The 20,041-nt window shown below is 38.3% G+C and overlaps 1 protein-coding gene across 12 annotated transcripts in view; it reads right to left on the bottom strand.

Moving 5' to 3' along the window:
- The window catches only part of EYA3 (EYA transcriptional coactivator and phosphatase 3), a 104,112-nt gene that overhangs the window by 32,295 nt on the left and 51,776 nt on the right, over positions 1-20,041 (bottom strand). For 8 of the 12 annotated variants that reach the window (XR_012326557.1, XM_019938330.3, XM_073793390.1 and 5 more), the window contains 3 exons: positions 16,288-16,354; positions 13,318-13,454; positions 5,794-5,931 (listed from right to left, as the gene is read on the bottom strand). Coding sequence is in view for 11 of the 12 variants with exons in the window: in XM_019938330.3 (XP_019793889.1) it covers positions 5,794-5,931; positions 13,318-13,454; positions 16,288-16,354 (342 nt within the window). In the remaining variant the exon portion in view is untranslated. Of the gene's footprint in view, positions 1-5,793; positions 5,932-13,317; positions 13,455-16,287; positions 16,355-16,940 lie in introns of all 12 variants that reach the window. The other 4 variants (XM_019938333.3, XM_019938340.3, XM_019938342.3 and 1 more) reach the window with 4 other exon arrangements.

Below are 20,041 nucleotides of genomic sequence, written 5' to 3'. Positions count from 1 at the left end.
CCTCTAGAGGGAAAGTTATTAGGAAAACCTCCATTAAGAATAGTGCAGGTGGGACTTCCCTGGTGGCACAGTGGTTAAGGAATCCACCTGCCAATGCGGGGGACACGGGTTCGAGCCCTGGTCCGGGAAGATCCCACGTGCCGCAGAGCACCTAAGCCCGTGTGCCACAACTACTGAGCATGTGCTCTAGAGCCTGTGAGCCACAACTACTGAAGCCCTTGCACCTAGAGCCCGTGCTCTGCAACAAGAGAAGTCACCGCAATGAGAAGCCCGCACACCGCAACGAAGAGTAGTTCCCGCTCAAAACTAGAGAAAAGCCCGCGCACGGCAACGAAGACCCAACGCAGCCAAAAATAAATAAATAAATTTAAAAAAAAAGAAAAAGAATAGTGCAGGTGAACAAATGCAGCAGAAACTTGAGAGGACTGGTCAAAATCATAGGGAATTTGTATCCCTTTCACCAAGGGTACTCTGCTTAGAAGAAAGTCTAGAAGAGATTGAGGTAAATTAGATATAAGGAACAGCTACTGCTAGCTTTCAGAAGAACTTGGGACAAAGAAGAGTTAGAGTAATTTGTCCACAGTCATGGGGTTAAAGGTAGATAGTCAAAATGACAACTGTGATCTCCCAATTCTTCATCCAGTGCTCTTTCTTTCCTGAGTCGGTGGCTGAGCTAGGGATCAGATTTCGTCACTATCCAGGGAGATTTTCTTTTCTACAGTACTCCTTCCCCCAGGTAAACTAAAGGATTCTTGTTTACTTTCTTAAACCCAACACCTAAATGAAACAGATTTTATAATTTATAGATGATATTTTCTTCCCATCAATATTTTTCCCCCTAAGGGGGAAGTCCTAAGAAATCATTGTATGTAAGCTAAATGACTCTACAAGTAGTTTTTAATTATTCTTGTAGGAAAAGAATTTTGAGTACATTCCAGATTCTATTACCAGTACATTATGCTAGGCAGGCCTGCTGGCTAAACATAGGTGATTTAATGTGGGAAAGAAAATGAAGTATTTAATCTCTTAAGTTTATCTCTCCCAGCAAACTCCATTTCTAGATCAATTTTTCTTTAGCCCTAATCCTAACATATATTCCTCTTTTCCTCCCATTTACCTTTAATTCTATTCTACCTTCTTAATGATTTATAAACGGTTACAGGTACAACTCATTCACATCTGATATCTGCACACATGGGGAAAAAGCTGCTCTGACTGACAAGGTAGTTTTATAAATTTAACAATTTTCAGATCACTTACAGAATTGGGCTGGAGGTAAAAAGGTAGACCTTACAAACAACTGGCCACATACTCTTAATTATCCCTGACAGGAAGTTTAATGACTTGATTAGCTAGTTGTTGATACCAAGTTTTTAACAAGTACAGTACTAAAAATCACAAATTCCTCTCAGCAATAGTGGCTTCTATTACAGGAAATGTTGGTCTGCTAACCTAGAAAGTTTACAGGGCTCAATTAACAGTTCTTTCTCCAACTCAATCAAATCATTTCTAACATGTGTTATTCATTCATTCATTTGTTCATTAAACCAGGGTCTACTATGTGCCCAGAAACAGTTCCAGCCACTGAGGAGTAGAGTAGTGAACAAGACGAAGTCCCTGCCCTCATGGCGTTTAAATTCTAGTGATAAAAGTTAGATGATAATTAAAGAAATAGTATTTATTTAGGCTCTTGTAACCAGCATTGAACCCAAGCTAAACTCATTTTAAAATATACACAATCACTACATGCCGTACCCCCTGCAAAACTATGACTAAAAAGCCAGGCACCTCAAAAAAAAAAAAGCAATGATCATCCTACATAAATATACATCTAGGTCTCAACAACAACAAATTCAACTGCAGATTTAAAAAACAAAAGCAGCAGCAATAAAATATGCAACAAAAATAAATTTAGAGGATAAAATAAAACTCAAGTGGTAACTCCTATTGATACATGTATTTTAAAGACTATTAGCTCTCCAAATGCCAGTGGCATGGCCAACTGTTTTCCGATAGTTCCCACTCCTGTTTTGCAACAGAGCTGTGAAATCATAGACAAAGCTTCTGAGAACCATGCCCCACTAGAGATCCACCTGAAACAGTCAGGATACAGAGATAGCTTTAATCAGAAGACTGTGGTTATAGAACTGTGAGGCACAGCTGAATTAAGTGACATTGCCCCAAAGCTGGAGGGTAAACCCAAGGCTTAATGGCACATAGAAGTTGGTGCAAGATTTAGTTTCTACCCACCTCTCTAATTTTATGAATGTTTCTCTACCACCCATGCTCACCCAGCTTTCGAGTTACTCAAAACAAGAGAGACTCTTTCTCACTCAAGGACCTTTGCAATGCTGCTCTCCCTGCCTCAATTGTTGTTCTCCCTGGTCTGTCCCTCTTGCCCTCCAGCATGATCATTCCTTCTCAGCATGTCTACTTCCAGAGAGACTCTCTCTGGACTCCTCTATTAGAACTAATTCCTTTCTTGTTTTCCCAGTCACAACAAACAATTCTTTTTTCCTCTCAGAGCACTTTTCAAAACCTATTTATTTACTTGTTTGTTTTCTGCCTCCCCTCCTAGTCTGTAAGCTCCATGAAGGCAGAAGCTTACTACCTTATTCGTCACCTCCAACGTCTAGCAAAGCACCCGGCCTACAATAGGTAAAGCTCAATAAATACTCGTGGGATTCATGAATAGCATGTCAAGGTTATCAAAAACAAGCAAAGTGTGAAAAACTGCAGTCAAGAGAATCCTAAGGAGCCATGACAATCAAATGAAATGTGGTGTCCTGGATGGGATCCTGGAACAGAAAAAGGACATCAGGTAAAAACTAAGGAAATCTAAATAAACCTAGGATTTAATTAATAATAATGTACCAATATTGGTTCATTAATCATAACAAATGTTCCATTCTAATGTGAGATGTTAATAATAGGGGAAACTGTGTGCAGGGTAGGGAGATATATAACTCTCTGTATCATATGCTCAATTTTTCTACAAATCTAAAACTACAATAAAAAATAAAGTCTATTAAAATACACAACAAATCTCCTAGTCAACGAAAGACTCTTGTGTGTTACCAACACTATCAGAGCCCAAAGACATTCACTGAAATTCAAGGTTGGGTTAAAATCAATTCTGAAATTTCTGAAATTAATTTTGCTACTTGAATTTTAATTATTTAAATCATCTCAATTGAAGAAAATAACCAGAGATTGGGCCACACAGTCACAGACACTCTAGGAAAAGGTTGATATAAAGAAGCCAGATCTATTTAATCAAAGGGTTTTCATGAGCATTGAAGTATAAACTAAAGAAAAGGTTTTGGTCAGAGCTGATCAAGCCAGAAGTGGAATTTGCTGTAATTTCCCTAACTTGCCCTGGGAAGATGGGCTACTGTCAATTGTTGAAAGCTTCTGGAGGGGATGAGGGGACATTGCTGTTTTGACCACTTTAAAAAAAAAATCAATACAATGCTCCTTGTTTTTACTCAGTGGAATGACTGGGTAGTTACACAGGGGGGAAGATGAAGCTCTGGAGAGCTGACATTAATTATCTGTGCTAAAGGAAATGAAAAGTGGGGGTGAGGAGAGTGATACTGATAGAGGAGAATCCAGGTGATTCAAATGTGCCAGTAATACCCATATTTCCTTTTAGCCAATTGTTACCACTTGCTTTCTACCAACTTTTTCTCAGAATAAATGGCAAAAATTGATAACTTGATGCTTAATTTCTGCCTTAATTTCTACCCTTTGCCAAAGTTCTAATGGCAATATAATGGGCCAATAGGTTAACCAGAAAAGGGAAGGGAAATGAATTTAAATACTTGCAAGTATAGGTTCTCAATTATGGGAGTTGATATTGATACCATGACTTCTACATTGAAAATCATAAACATTACACCCGTGTGCTGGGGTCAGGCTGCCCAGCTTACATCCTTGACTTATTTTCTGTGTGTCTTATGTGCCAAATCTGTAAAATGAGATTAATGACAGTACTTCCCTCATAGGTGTGTTGTGATTACATGAGTAACACCTATCTCTGCTAAAATAATGCTAAGCACATAATATGCACTTAACAAATACCAACAGTGATCATTATTAGCACAATGGAGGAAACTGGGTTAATTGATCTAAAGGGAAAAAATGTACTAAAAGGTAAGAAATTAGGATAGTGGCAAATGAGGTTGAAAGCACAGCTTCGTGACTTTTTTAAAGCAATGGGTCATAAAAGACCCCCAAAAGGTGGTTCCTCTTGTTTTACAAAGAGGGAGAAGTAAGCACAGCTATCAGGCTCCTCAAATTCAAGGTACAGGTACAGATGAGTGGTGGTTCTACACCTGGGGAGAGGATTATTAATATAAAGGAAGAGAACTCCTTGCTTTTCTTTCATGACCTAGGTGTAGTCATCAGAGATATATCAGTTTAGGAGGAACTTGGCTACTAGATTTGCCTGTAGTTGGACCCCAAAGCCTACCAAAGTAGAGGAACACTTTATAAAAATGAAAGGGAGTAGAGGAGAAGACAAAGTCATGCTCTTGAGTTTTTTTCCTCCTGGTTTGTTCCCATTTTAGAAAGAAAGAAGGGGGAGGGGACAAACATAAAAAGAAGGGAAAATAATTAAGAGGAGACTCCATAAACAATAAGAGAAAAAGGTAGCTCAGAGCAAGGTCTTAGGAATGTAGTAACCAGTTGTTCCCAACAGACTAAGAAAAAGTAGTCCTCAGTCATTTTATTGAAAACAGTTAATACTGAAAATCAAAATATTTTGTTTCATATAATCTACATCAAAACAGTTTTTCATCATCAAAGTTTATATTTTAAGAATACCTAGGACTGGGCTTCCCTGCTGGCGCAGTGGTTGAGAGTCTGCCTGCTGATGCAGGGGACACGGGTTTGTGCCCCGGTCTGGGAAGATTCCACATGCCGCGGAGCGGCTGGGCCCAGTGAGCCATGGCCGCTGAGCCTGCGCGTCCAGAGCCTGTGCTCCGCAACGGGAGAGGCCCGCGTACCACACACACAAAAAAAAGAACACCTAGGACTGGTTTTATAAGGAATAATATTTAAAAGCTGGGAGAAATCAGGAGAAAGGAGGCAGATGAGAAGCCAAGTAGATGGACATTAATTCCCAATTTGGAACAATGATAAATTCCCTGCATTGGACTTGGAAGGGTAAGGAATTAACTCCACAGTGCCTTTTGAGTTTCTTTGTCTTCATTCCAAATAGTCCTGTCATAATTCTAACCTTTTAGAGGAAGAACTCAGGAAGGCAGAGGTGTTTAGAGTTCAAGCTTTAATGCTATGCTTTCCATCACAAAATAGAAACAACATTGAATTTTTTGAACGAGAAAAGCTCACCAAGAAGTAGTAAATGGGGGTGGAGGTATAACAAAAACCACAGCAGAAAAGCAGCACACATCTCACAAAGCAGCACTCAATCTCACTTTCCATTCTATTTGGACTTCACATAAAAGAAGTCAGCAAAGCTCTAACCCATGGAGTCTTCTGCTCATTTACAGGACAAAATGCCACTGAGAACAGACTAGAACAAAATTAGACAGGTTTTCTGGACACCAACGTGCAAAAGAGGAGTCTTCAATTCTATTAAGCAGTTCACAAAAGCTTAAACTACTTATGAACCACACTCCTAGGTTCTAGTTTGTCTAACACAAAAAGCATGCACAAATGCAAATATCCTATATTACCCAGTATGTTTGGAGATACAGGTAGATTAAAAACAAAAAACAATAATAATTTTTTTAAAAAAACAAAACACACACAACCATGCCTGTTTACCTTGAATGGGATAAGAATAATGTGCTGGGCTTGGCTGGCTTGTGGTTAACCCTGTAGTGCAGGTAAGAACACTGTGTTGACTTGGAGATGGAGTCTGAGTTAAACCACTTTCAGGTTTCATACCTGGCCACAATGCACCTGAATCAGATAAATTGGACCAATTACAAACAAAACACTGGAACTGAGGAGCATGGTTATGCTTTCAAATATCAGCCAGTAGGTTTAAAATCAAAATCTTAAAACAAAAATAAATTTGCTTGTAAGAGAAAATTATTGAATCTCCCACTCGTAATATACCACAAGCAAATACAATTTCAAAGAATTGGGGAATGGGGCCATAGAAACAAAAATCTTGTCAAAAACCCAACAGTGATATGCATGTATGTAAGTTCACTTCAATGGATGGGGAAAATTGATCAGCATTCAGAAAAAGGGCTACTGACACCCTACCATTGTTGTAGAGTGCCTGACATTCCTGTAGAGTGATAAATCATTTATCTGCATTGTCTAGGTAGGAGACATTCCACATACGTTTAAAATTCACTTACCCATTAAACAAGCACCAGATTTTTCTAAAATGTATGTATACTTCTCTGCCTTCTTAAGCTGGTTATTTTGTTACCTTTATTTCTTCTGATTAGGAAAGACATACCTGCTTACTTTTATAAATTAAAAAACATTAACAGAAATATAATTTCTAATTTTTAGAAATAATAAAGTCATATATAATCCCACCATCCAGACTTAACTGCTATTCAGTTTGCATAAGAGTCACTCAGATTTCTTCTGTTTACTAATCTTTTTTTTCTTCTTTTTAATAAAAATGGGATGTTACATGCTGTTCATAATTTGCTTTTCCACATAATACCTGAGACATATCTTTCCCTGTTAGAACATATAATAAGACATCATAGCTATTCAGTTTTATTTTTATCACAATGCTCCTAAGTGACAATCTTTCTAAAAAATATTTATATCCTTTCCTGCCTTCTTAGCAGGGAGGAAATAGTGACCATACCTTTTCTCAGATCTATACTGTGCTGTGCTATGTACATTACAGAAAAATCCCCAGAGGCTACTGCAGTATGTGAAGACATTTGCTTAGTACTAAGTAGAACTCAATTACAGTTCTATGATTTGAACGCTCTTGTATCACTTTGTCTTTTCTCTGTGATCTGTCACTTCTTGACAATCTCCTGTTTCTGGCTGTATCTCCTTTTTCATTTGCAGTAAACTAGGAAACCATAAAAAAAAGCTTGCTTCTACACGACAGCCTAAGGATATCCTTTATGAGTGAAGAGTTTTTGTCATAATTTTTTTTTTTTTTTTTTTTTTTGGCCACACTGTGCAGCATGTGGGATCTTGGTTCCCCAACTGGGGATCGAACCCATGCCCCCTGCATTGGGAGCACGGAGTCTTAACCACTGGACTGCCAGGGAAGACCCCAAGTTTTTGTCATAATTTTGGCTATGCAAAAGTCTATTAAAAACCTCACTGTAGGGAGAAGATATGGGGATATATGTATAGGTATAGCTGATTCACTTTGTTATAAAGCAGAAACTAACACACCATTGTAAAGCAATTATACTCCAATAAAGATGTTAAAAAACAAAACAAAACAAAAAAACCCTCACTGTGCTCTGAATAGTTATAGCTACTGGATCAATATAGTTGAAGCTGATGATTAGGCCCAAGAAGATTCATCAAACACATTCCAGGTAAGAAATCAATACCAAGGTCAGCCACAGATTCAAATTCAACATTACCTCACTTCATATACTCTTAATCTGATAAGAAATTTATAAATATATAATGCTTTGAGAATAAGGACCTCTGCTTCACCAGGGCCCTCAGATATCTTAGTGTAACTCAGATCTGTAAAATTTGTTGACAAGTAAATGTAAGAATAGTAAAAGGAGATGTTAGGACTTCCCTGCTGGCGCAGTGGTTGAGAGTCCGCCTGCCGATGCAGGGGACACGGGTTCGTGCCCCGGTCCGGGAAGATCCCACATGCCGCGGAGCGGCTGGGCCTGTGAGCCATGGCCGCTGAGCCTGCGCGTCCGGAGCCTGTGCTCCGCAGCGGGAGAGGCCACAACAGTGAGAGGCCCGCATACCGCAAAAAAAAAAAAAAAAAAAAAAAAAAAGTTAAAATCTGAAAAGGTTCACAGTGGAACATGGTAATTGCCTTGTCTCAAACTTTTTTTTTCATTGAAGTATAGTTAACTTACAATGTTGCTAGTTTCTGCTGTAGAGCAAAGTGATTTAGCTACACACACACACACTTTTTCAGATTCTTTTCCAGTATAGATTATTACAAGATATTTAGTATAGTTTCCTGTGCTATACAGTAGGTCCTTGTTATTTACCTATTTAATATACAGTAGTGTGTATGTGTTAATCCCAAACTCCTAATTTATCAAACTAAAGCATTAAAAAAACAAGACATATTCTTTTCTCACCTACTAAACACATGAAATAACATATTTGAGGAGATTAAGGAATGCCAACATCTCTATAGCACAAATTAGGAGGGTTGCCCTCCACCCCCTTCCACCCCTTGGTTCATGATGATTTTCAGTCCTGCCCAGGTAAGCCACAGCTTAATTCCTTGTTATGGCTGACATTTAACAATAAAAAATATTTGAGAATGTAGTTTTTTTAAACATTTATGATGTGAAATTTGAATATTAGTGCTAAGATTCTTGGTGGTTGACTATCACACTTTTTAGAAACATAGAAACAACTTGCCTTTTCAATGTCACAATAACTTTCAGATTTATTGTAATCAATGTGTTTTTTTTCTAAATAGGTTCTGAACCTGAGGTGTTGGGTTTGTAAACATGTTTATTATTACACTGTCCTAAAATACTATCTTACTAATAAGAATAGTATTAACTGAGAGAATTTTGTTAGTTTCATTATTCAGTATGTATTTTTAAAGTTTCAAAATGTAAAATTTCTATAAACTGGTCCATCTTATAAGGTCAGAAATTAGTGCAAAATGTCCAAGACAAGTAGAGAAAATAATAGATAGTTTTGAATGTTTTGGGGCAGAAACATAAAGTAGCTATTGAATATTATTTTATGAAGAACAGAGGAATAAAAGACAATATGGACACTGCCTCCAGTATCACTGTAGCCCTGCTCTTTAAGTGTGTGTGTATCTATCTGTCTATCTTCCTTTAAAAGCACTCTTTCCAGAATTCCAAGTAACAAGTAGCATGACCAAATGGTGTGACTGTAGAGCACTAATGCCGGCAGCAAAGAAGAAATGAAATCCCGGCTTCCTGACTCCTGGTCCACTGTTCTTTGCCTACAAGTAGACTTTCTCAAGTCATTTTAAGTACCAAGAGCCTGATGTAGAGCAGCAGCTGATCTAAAAATGGCAAAGGAAGTCTGCCTCTGAGTGCTGTTCTCGTGCTGCCCCACAGTGGGGTCTTATCACAAACTCTACCCAAGTTTCTCAGCACAAATACTTCCCCCCTATTGGCTAGTCACTAACCAAACTAATCTGAGCAGTTCACTTTGCAGTAATATATATCAGAGTAGTGGAAATTTAGAGAAGATTAGTTTGGTTAAGAATCGAAGTACAGGGCTTCCCTGGTGGCGCAGTGGTTGAGAGTCCACCTGCCGATGCAGGGGACACGGGTTCGTGCCCCGGTCTGGGAAGATCCCACATGCCGCGGAGCGGCTGGGCCCGTGAGCCATGGCCGCTGAGCCTGCGCGTCCGGAGCCTGTGCTCCGCAGCGGGAGAGGCCACAGCAGTGAGAGGCCCGCGTACCGCAACAACAAAAAAAAGAATCGAAGTATATATAAATGCTAAAAAAACCACATGAAAGAATATCTTGATTTAATACCTCACTGGGATGAGCTCTTATAAATACTAAGTAATTTAATCTGAGTACTTTCGTTAACTATAAGTAGATGTATATTATAGAAAATTGGGAAAATATAGAAAGTGAAAAGAAAAAAATTGCATAGTCTCATCACACACACAAAAAATACAGACAGGGCTTCCCTGGTGGCGCAGTGGTTGAGAGTCCGCCTGCCGATGCAGGGGATACGGGTTTGTGCCCCGGTCCGGGAAGATCCCACATGCCGCGGAGCGGCTGGGCCCGTGAGCCATGGCCGCTGAGCCTGCGCGTCCGGAGCCTGTGCTCCGCAACGGGAGAGGCCACTACAGTTGAGAGGCCAGCGTACCGCAAAAAAACAAAAAAACAGACAATTCTCACTTTTGCACGGGACTGTGTTAACTGAAACCTGTACACACTGGAACTGTGTCCTCACTTTGCATGATTCCTTAGTAATTGAGATCAAATCTGTACTGCCTGTACTGTTAACATTCAGTTTTTCTTCCAAATTATTCTTTATGTACATATTTTTAAAAACTACTAACTTGGTATATTATATTTTTAGTTTTATATACTGCTTTTTTCAATTAATAATAAACTTTTTTCAAGACGCTAAATATTCTTTAAGAATATGATTTATAATGGCTACACAGTTTTCCATTCTATGGATACACTGCAATTTAACATATACCTTTCAATTCAATATGTCTGTTGTTTCCAGTCTTTTGCTATTATAAATAATGCTGTGATGAATATCTTGGTAGTAAATTTTTGTGGTTATCTCTAATTAATTCCCTAGGATAAATCCCTAAAAGTAAAATTACTGAGGGATATGGCATGAACATCCTTAAGACTCAATACATACTGTCAAATCTCCATCTCATATTAAAGTTCTTTTAAAAGAAGGTAGAACAATGGCAGTTAAGCCAATCTTTTATGAGCCCCTAAAAACGAACGAGTACCCTTTCTCTCACATGTACTCATGCAGATCACTGGAACCTCAAATCCTCATTCTACCATCTCACCAGATTTCTATATAGCCCTGAAAAGATATGACCACCATTCCTTTACTTTTAAAGATTAGTCATAATATGGGCTTCCTAGATTTCCTCTAGTCTTTTCTCACTTCTTTAAAAGGAGGAAACTTTTAAATTTCAAAGTCAACTGTGAGATTAACTTTTTCATACAGACCTAAATTTATGAGCACTTCTGGAATTAAACAGACTGGGGTGCACTTCTAATCCTAGGCATTTACTAACTGTATGACCTCAGGTTAGTCACTTAATATTTCTAAGCCTGTTTCCTCATCTATAAAAAGGGATAATGCTGCCACTTACTTTTTAAGGGTGGTCCTGAGGATTACATAAGAAAGTAATGTAAAGTGTGAAGCACTCATTCTCAGCATACTGCTTGCGCAGTAAGCACTCAATATTATTACAATATATTATTACTGTATAAATATATAACATACAATCGTTTTACAGTAAGATTTTCTAAAGCTCTGTTTACATCTGAAATAAAATAACAGACTAGCTAATCTAGTTTTAGTGCTAACAGGTAACACTAAGATAATAAAATTACCAAAATCTTCACAAGAAAAAAAGAAATGTAGTCTTTTTTTTTAACTGAAGTGTAGTTGATTTACAATACTGTGTTAATTTCAGGTGTATAGTATAGTGATACAGTTTTTTTGTTTTTTGCAAATTATATTCCATTATAGGTTATTACAAGATATTGGGTATAATTCCCTGTGCTATACAGGAAGAAATGGAGTGTTTTACAACTGAGTGATATAAAAGAAAAGAAGCCATGTGTTAAAACATAAGAAAATGGCTTTCAAAAATACAGGCACTTTAAAAAGCATTACACACACACACACACACACAAAGTATTATAAACATTTCCTTAAAATTTCCTTTATAAAATTTAAGAATATGCCATACCTATCATTCAAAGGCAAATTAAGCTAATGAACAGTTCTCTCTGAATTACTGATAAGAAAAACGTATTAAACAAGTTTCCCTCACCCCCAATTATTAAACAGAAATAGATTAATAAGAGCCTGTTATAACCAATATTTCTATATAAAATAAACACTGTTTCCTTCAAGTTTTTAACAGGGATCTACCTATTTTACAGATTTTTCTTTCTTTCTTTAAAATGAGAGAAATGCTGTGATTATAAAAGATACCATAATATCTAGGACCTATATGCACATGGCATTGTGCTAGGTATTCCAAAATCTGAGTTCAGAGATATAATAGGAGTTTTATTTAACACTGAACAGTAGGATCAATCAACTGTTCAACAATGTCATAAAGCGCTTTTGGCTTTCTAATAAAGAATTTAAATAAAAACAGAGAGTAAAAAAAAATGTGAAATACTTTATACTTGCTAGCCTATTGTTAGCCAGCTGTTGATAAATTAGCTTTAATATATGCAAAAAGAAATAAACACAAACATATTCACAGAGTCCTGCTTCCAAAAGGACTGCTCAGTCTTGTCTGGTTAAATATATCAGAAACATAAAAGTTTAGTATATACCGACAGGCACGAGGCATGGGTGTACAAACAGGAAAACAAGAGCATTTCTGTTTCTCTTCTCTCATGAAGTTATCAACTACCACTACCATTAAACATAACCCCCAATTTTTGTTTCTAGTAGTTGTCAGGAGCTAAGGAATGCTAACAAGCCTCAAGATAAGAAAGCTGTCAGTATCATAAAAGAGCAGCCAAATCGGCCAGGAAAACTAGGAATCTCAAAACGAAAGGCAAGCAACACCCAGAATCTGTGGCAATCTGAAAGATTTTTCTAATTCCTAGCTAGTTTCAATAAAGGCTACACAGTTATAATTTTATTAACATATTGAATATTTTTTAAAAAATACAGTATTTTCTTAATTTTCTGACACCAGTTCTAGGAAAGCAGGGAAGGGGCAATAAAGCACACTGACAATATCTATCAATTCACACACACACAGAAAAAGCACAGATATTAAGTGCCCAAAGAACCTCAAACTGACTTCTAGTAAATCATTCTAATTTATAGTTCATGTACAAGATACCTAAAACCAAAGAACAAACCTCTCTATGCACATGATAAGGTTGTACAAAATTGGGGATTTCCCCCTCTAAGACGACTTTCTGGTTCAGCAGAGCAACAACTGATCAGTTTGGGGCAGCAGGGAAGGAGAGGGAGAAATTGACAAAACAGAGCAGGGTTGGTGGGGGCAGAAAACTATAAGGTATATTCCATCCGGAATATGTAGATTACTTGGTTTTAGCAAGAAATTAGCCACCTCAAAATATATTTGTCATGGTATCATGTTTTGTATGGTAAGTCAAATCAACTGTAATTCCTCAAAGAGTTTCCAAACACTTGAAGATTCCAAGCTTTACAGTCAAGACTTAGTATCCTGGAAATAGCTACATTATGGCAGATAAAGAACTGAGTATTGAGAAGTTATGATTTTATATGACACGCATCAAATATACTGCTGGAAAGTTGCATACCCAACTTCTATCACACCTGTGCCTGAGCAGGTGCTCTGCCAAGAACAGCGTGGCATCTCTCAGCTTCCTGATCAGCCGTGCTCGCTTTTGGGGGAAAGACGGACATTTCTGGGGGATAAAATCAACATTCTTAGCAACTCCTCACAATAGAATGCCTTACCGAAAGGAGGTAGTCCATATGTTTGGGTTGCCTGAGGGTAGACAGCATAGGGTTGAGACTGCTGCAGTGGCTGATACTGGGTCTGCCCAGGGTAAGCAGTTTCCGAAACAGGAACTGAGAGGATATGTGCATAAGGTCTAGAAAAGTTCAAGAAAACAAAAACTTTCATGTGAGAAAAGTAGGGGAAATAGCTATACCACTAACAGCAAAGCGTCAGCAATGAGGAGACTAACCTGCCACGTAAAATGTCTCTTACTATGGTCAGAAAGTAGAATTATTTTTTCCTTTCCAGGTTCTACTGTCACCTACCTAACTATTTTACAGAAAATTTAATAGCTTCAAATATCTTCCTCCCAAGGTCCAGTTACTATGCCTCAAACATTTGTGGTGTGCCACATGCAAGGCCCTATGTGAGATGCAAGTATGGACTAAACTCATTTATGCCCTTATGTCTAAATATAGAATAAAACCCTAAAATGACATAAAACTGGACAGAACAGGATTGGCAATTGGCTCCATTCTCCACCTAGCCCTCAGGGCCAAACTAAAGTTCTGAGAGGGAAAGTGGGACTTAGAGAAGAGGGTGAGGCTGGCAGAGAAAAGGCAAGCAACCATATTAGAAAACAGGGAGTACAGGTGTGGCCCAATATCCCCAGATCGAGCCTATAAAATAGAAGTCACATAACTAATAAAATCCAGGAAGTTCTAGACAGGACACAGAATTGCCCTGCTGATACTTAAGCCAGAGTACTGCCACTAGTTGGTGCCAACCACATCAGGTTTAGCTAGAGATTTGAACTTAACAGTGAAACTTCTGGGATTTTAAACTAGCTAGATGACCTCGTCATTTTATCCATGGAATAAGATGGTGCCACATTTTATGCACTGAATTTTTAGATACCGGTTATTTTATTTGATAAGTTATGCTGTACTCATAAGCAAGAAAGTGTCATATGTACCATATAGATCATAACAATAACATAATGGGGGAAAGGGGTGTTTCAGAAAGGAAAAGATTTTTTTTCCCCCAGTTTTGGGGAAGAAGAAAATGAAGGAAGACTATAAAGAAATGGTCTGTAAGCTGAGCAGATAGCATGTGCAGAAATGGGAGAGAAAGGGTGTTTTAGGAAAAGAGAAAAACTCTGGCAAAGGTACAGAGGAAGGGCTTCAGCCTGCAAGGAGCACATATTATATTAAGGCAAAGTATAAGAAGATAGACAGCAAAGACCTTGAATATGAGGCTAAAAGTGTTCAACTGGGAGTCACTGAAATTGTTGAGCAAAGAATGACAAGATCAGAGCTGTTCTTTAATAAAGATTGGTTTGACATTTCTTTGTAAAATGGATTGCGGAGGGTGGTTGAAATAGAGGCAATTAAAAAATGCGATGGTTTTAGCTAAGTGGTAAGGAGGTCTGCATTAAGATAGAAGGCATAGGGACTCCCCTGATGGCGCAGTGGATAAGAGTCCATCTGCCAATGCAGGGGACACGGGTTCGAGCCCTGGTCCGGGAGGATCCCACGTGCGGCGGAGTGGCTGGGCCCCTGCGCCATAACTGCTGAGCCTGTGCTCTGGAGCCCGAGAGCCACAACTGCTGAGGCCCACCCACCTGGAGCCCGTGCTCCGTAATGGGAGAGGCCGCCAAAGTGAGAAGCCTGCATACCATGGCGAGGGGTGGCCCCCGCTCACAGCAACAAAGACCCAACACAGCCAAAAATAAATAAATAAAATAAATTTTTAAAAAATTAAAAAGGAAAAAGATAGAAGACATAGCTAATAAGGTGTCCTGAGTACAGCAGGTATACAAATATTTTTTGAACAAATGAATGAATTTGGAATATGCAATATTCACATCTCGGTAGACCCTAAAAGACTGAATTTGAAAATTTCTATTCTTCTTAGCCAGATCTGAGACCAGAAAATAGCTCAGGTTGTAGCTGTTAATCAAATCACGTGGGAATGATTTAAAATCTTAGTGACTTCAAATGGATTAACCTCCAGATATGATAAAGATCATAATATCATTTTTTATATAGTGTCTTTATAGCTCAAGTTATTTTCTTATCTTCTTCATAATGATCTCAGAGAATAGGTTCGGTCATTTCACAGAAGAAGAAAACCACATGAAAATGACTGGCCCAAGAATGCTATTAGTGTTAATACCAGGTTAGAATTTGAAGAACTCATTGAGCTGACTTTTCAATTAGCTCATTTTTTTAACTGACGCAAAATTCAAAAGGAAAAAGTTTTTTTATAACATACCCATACATATCACTCACCTGTGTTACCAAAGGTGAGTGTTCCTTATGTACCCTGCCTATGTAAGCACATCAGAATTTATCCCAATTTAATAAAGCACACTTGTATGTATCTATGTATGTAGGCTCACTCTATCAATGCACAACTGCTGGCTCGATATACACACTGTTCTGCACCTACTCATCTTGGAGATGATTAACTTAGTGGACCTTAAATGCTGATCTTACCCCATGAGGCCCAAAATATTGCCTCTTAATGACTTCAACCCACTAAACCTGTTTAATCTCAAGCCTAGTTCTACTCTTCAGGACACTCCTAAAACAATAAACTGAACATAGATTAGGCTGAGAAGTCCCAGTCTGAGGCTGGCTTTAGCTTTTTAAATTGATCTCTCTATTAAAGTAGAGCAAAGACAGAATGAGCAGAGGTCAATCAGTAATATGTTTACATCACTAAGGGTATTTTGCATTTTTCAGTGCCTATTCATTTTGAGCAAGCTCCTGGGTAACAGTGATCTATTCCAGACAATCATCAACTTTTTAAAAGGATGTTATATAGACTGTATTTAGAGGGAATGAAAAAACTGGAGTAGGGAAGAACAAGAAAGGTGAAAATAAGTTAAATGTCAACTTAATAACTTAAATATCAAGTTAAATTTTGCAATGAATCTAGAGAAAAAGCATACAGATTTTTGAAATAATTATTCAACTTACTTTGCAGAATACATTTGTGAGGTATAATCATTGGATGAGCGAGGGATGTAATCGGTGCATGTCATAACTGAAAGAAAGATATCACCAGGAAAAAGTTAGAACATTTCAAAAATGAAATGGGGAAATTTCATGTCTCACTGTATAGTCTTTCAAACTAAATAACAGAATACAACTTGGGCATCAGAAATTTAGAAAGACTATGCAGTAGGAAATACCTCACTCTTCTAATAATGGGTTTAGAGACTTTTAGAGACAGTAAAAGGAGCTAGAGTGCAAAGGGTATGGTAAAGCACTCGAAAGTCAGTACCAACAGACCTCTACCTTCACCCATCACTGATCTACAACCATAGATGAAGCAACTTCCTAAGCTCTCAGCTGTGCTCATAGGCAAACTTAAAATGCAAGATCTATGTCTAGGAAACCACATTATACTTCTTCAGCTTATTCATTCTCTGGGTGCTTACCCTATTCTGAATAAAAGGTCATAAGAATGACTTGCAGGAAGACAGATTTGGAGCAAGAACTCAATTTTATTAGAAAACTGTAGCTACTGCTATATATAATCAACAGCAGAAAGACCTAAGTATGCTTCTGTATTACTATTTTTTAAGCTTTGTAGTAAAGGCTTTACGTTTGGCAAAGCAGACACACACCTGAGGAACTGATGTAATACTCTGATAAACCATCAAGTAAAGAGACTTTCACAGCTAGTGTCCTCTTCACCTCCATGACTTCATCCAGAATAGATACCGTCATGAGGCTTGACCCTAATGATTTCATCTGGGATAAATACTGTAAATATTCAACTCAAGTTTGACAGATAGCAGAATCCTATTCATTAGCACTATTTCAGTCCATATTGTAGACAGAGTAACATCACACAGAGCTTGTACCAGACTCCTCAACTGTTCAAGAACTTCCTTCAACAACTATAAAGGAGGTTGCTCTATTGTGATTAGGGACTAAGGGTGAACCAACTAACTTTATGTCCAGCTGGGTTCCCTGAGTGTCTGACCCAAAAAGGGAACCCTGATCAAGATCAGATGCAGGGACAATTCATGCCCAACAGTACGATAAATCATCATCTGTGAGTTTATCATGAATCTTGTCCACTGCCATTGTTCAAAGTCTTTGAAAATACTTAATGGCAATTTGCAGATTAAATCGTTAATCCATAATCACTTTGACAAAAATGAAGGGGATCTCAATTAGATCTAAAGTTCTTAGCATTCATCGCATAGAATGGAAGTTCATTTGAAATTCTACATAATGGTTCCTTCTCTGCTGACAAGTACATTCAAAAACCCAAATCCTTCTCCTCCTCTGATTTAATTTAATTGTAGAAGAGGTCCACAAAACATCCTGGGAGATACAGGCCAATTTTTACTTCTCTAGAGAATGAATGAGACTTGATCTTTGCAGTACTTGGGAACTTAACAAGAGTCAGGGCAAGGGACTTCCCTGGTGGTCCAGTGGTGAAGAATCCGCCTTCCAATGCAGGGGACGAGGGTTCTATCACTAGTCGGGGAACTAAGATCCCACATGCCAGGGGCAACTAAGTCCACGCGCCACAACGACTGAGCTTGTGCGCCTCAACAAGAGAGCCCGCATGCCGCAAACTACAGAGCCCACGCACCACGAGAAAGAAAAGCTCGCGCGCCACAACTAGAGAGAAGCCCACGCACCGCAACGAAGAGCCCATGTGCCGCAATGAAAGATCCTGCATACCTCAAGGAAGATCCCATGTACCGTAACTAAGACCTACTGCAGCCAAAATAAATAAAGAAAATAAATAATTTTTTAAAAAAAGAGTCAAGGCATAATCTGCTTAAAATCTGTAACTTCTCTGTCCCCTTGCCAAGCTGTGGGACAGCTGCCTTCCTACTAAATTGCGAAAGTATTAAGATCATTATTGTATGTGCGCTAAATACCCAAGTCTTCTGTTCCCTTGTGACAAAAAATTGCATGTGAGGTGGGATAATCAAGTTTCAATGACCTATGTCAGCTACACAACAAAGCCAGACCCCAGAATAAAATTACACAAAATGGAAACAGAACCCAAATTTCTTGAGCTTTGTGTAAATAAATCTGGATGTGTTTAACTTTGTACTGGTTAAAAAAAAAAAAGCAGTGGAGATGAAGCAAAACCTTGAAATATATCCTGAAGGTAAAACTAACACGACATCCTGATAAATTTGTAGGTAAGGAATGAGGAAAACGGGAAAACAGGATAATTTCTAGGTTTTCAGCTTGAGTAATTAGATGGATAGTGAAACCACTTCCAAATATGGGGAAATTCGGGAAGAGAACAGATTTGGTGAGGGCTAAGGGAATAAAAAGCTTTCACACATTTTAAGTATGACTTTCCTTTTAAATATCTAAGTGGAGATGTCAAGTAGGCAGCTGGATTCACAAATGAAATTAGGGGAGAAGTCAGACTAGAAATACAAATTTGGAATTCGTTAACAATGTATAAAACATTTAAAGTAATGTAGTAATGGATGAGAGGATGCAGAAAGAGCAAAGATGGTAGACTAGAACCAAACCCTGAGGCCCACCAACATTCAGAGTTCAGATAGTAGAAGAAAGGCCAGCAAAGGAGAAAGGTGGGAGAAAAAATAGTGGGAGGCAGGATACAAGGAGAGAAATGTCCACTAGAACTAGCACTTTCAGTTACTGAAAGTAACTAATGACCTTGACAAAAGCAATTTCATTGGAAGAGTGGTGACAGAAGCTAAATTTGAGAGGGGTGAAGGGCGAATGGGAGGTGAGAAAGCAAGTGAGGGCAACTCTTTCCAGAGGTTCCAATGGGTCATGGAACAAAGAGAAGGTCTATATCTAGCGGGGGATGTGGACCCAAAGGATGGTTTTGTGTTTTAAGATGGTAGATACTGAATCATGTCTCTTTACTGACAGGATGGATTAAGAAGAGAAGAACATGATGATGCAGGAATGGTATTAGGATAACCAAAGTACCAAAGTACCAAAGTACCAAAGTCCTTGGGGGAGGTGAGAACAGACAGGTATGAAGCACAAATAAAAGGTTTTACCTTTGACAGGAGCAAGAATGCTATTCCAATTCTGACAAGAATGAAGATAACATGGGTACAAACACAAGTAGCTTTGAAGATCCGGTGGTGGTAGGATAATAAGGGAGCTTCCTGTCACAGAGAGCTTCTATTTGAGAAGGAGTCATCAGGTAAGCATGAAGGAAGGTGAATGAGTATGGGTGCTTCGAGAGGAAAGAAGTGGTGTGAAATATTAAAAGGTAAAACTCATGAGTGAAATGTAGTAGGGTGCCCACTTGAGGCCCTGTGAGTAAATAGTCAGCTAGGTGTATAATTCATCCAATAATGTTCAGCTATTTGAATGCACTTATAGAGAAGGTGGAGAGTTGGATTAAATTATGGCTGGGGTTTAGCAAGAAGAGTACAAGAGGCCAAATTATTGAAGATATTTGTAAGGGAGTAATTATAATAAAGAACCATAGAATCTATGCTGAGTAAAAAGGGACAGGAAAACAAGAAGGACATTATGGGTATTGGATAGGTCATCTACATGAATGTTGAAACTACCAAGAATAATAAGAGTCTGGATGGAGAAGAAAAAGAAGATCTAGTCTTTAAAGAGCAAAATGACTAGGAGTTCAGTCTGAGGTAAAAAGAAATGTGGGGGAGGGGCATAAATATAGACTTCAAAGGAACTAGAGTTTTTGAGAAAAAAAGAGAAATGCTTTTCAAGAAGCAAGAAGACA

Source organism: Tursiops truncatus, chromosome 1 (assembly GCF_011762595.2).
Source record: "Tursiops truncatus isolate mTurTru1 chromosome 1, mTurTru1.mat.Y, whole genome shotgun sequence".
NCBI classification, from domain to species: domain Eukaryota; kingdom Metazoa; phylum Chordata; class Mammalia; order Artiodactyla; family Delphinidae; genus Tursiops; species Tursiops truncatus.
Note: the sequence above shows the minus strand (reverse complement) of the source record. Positions and strands in the feature narration are given on the sequence as shown.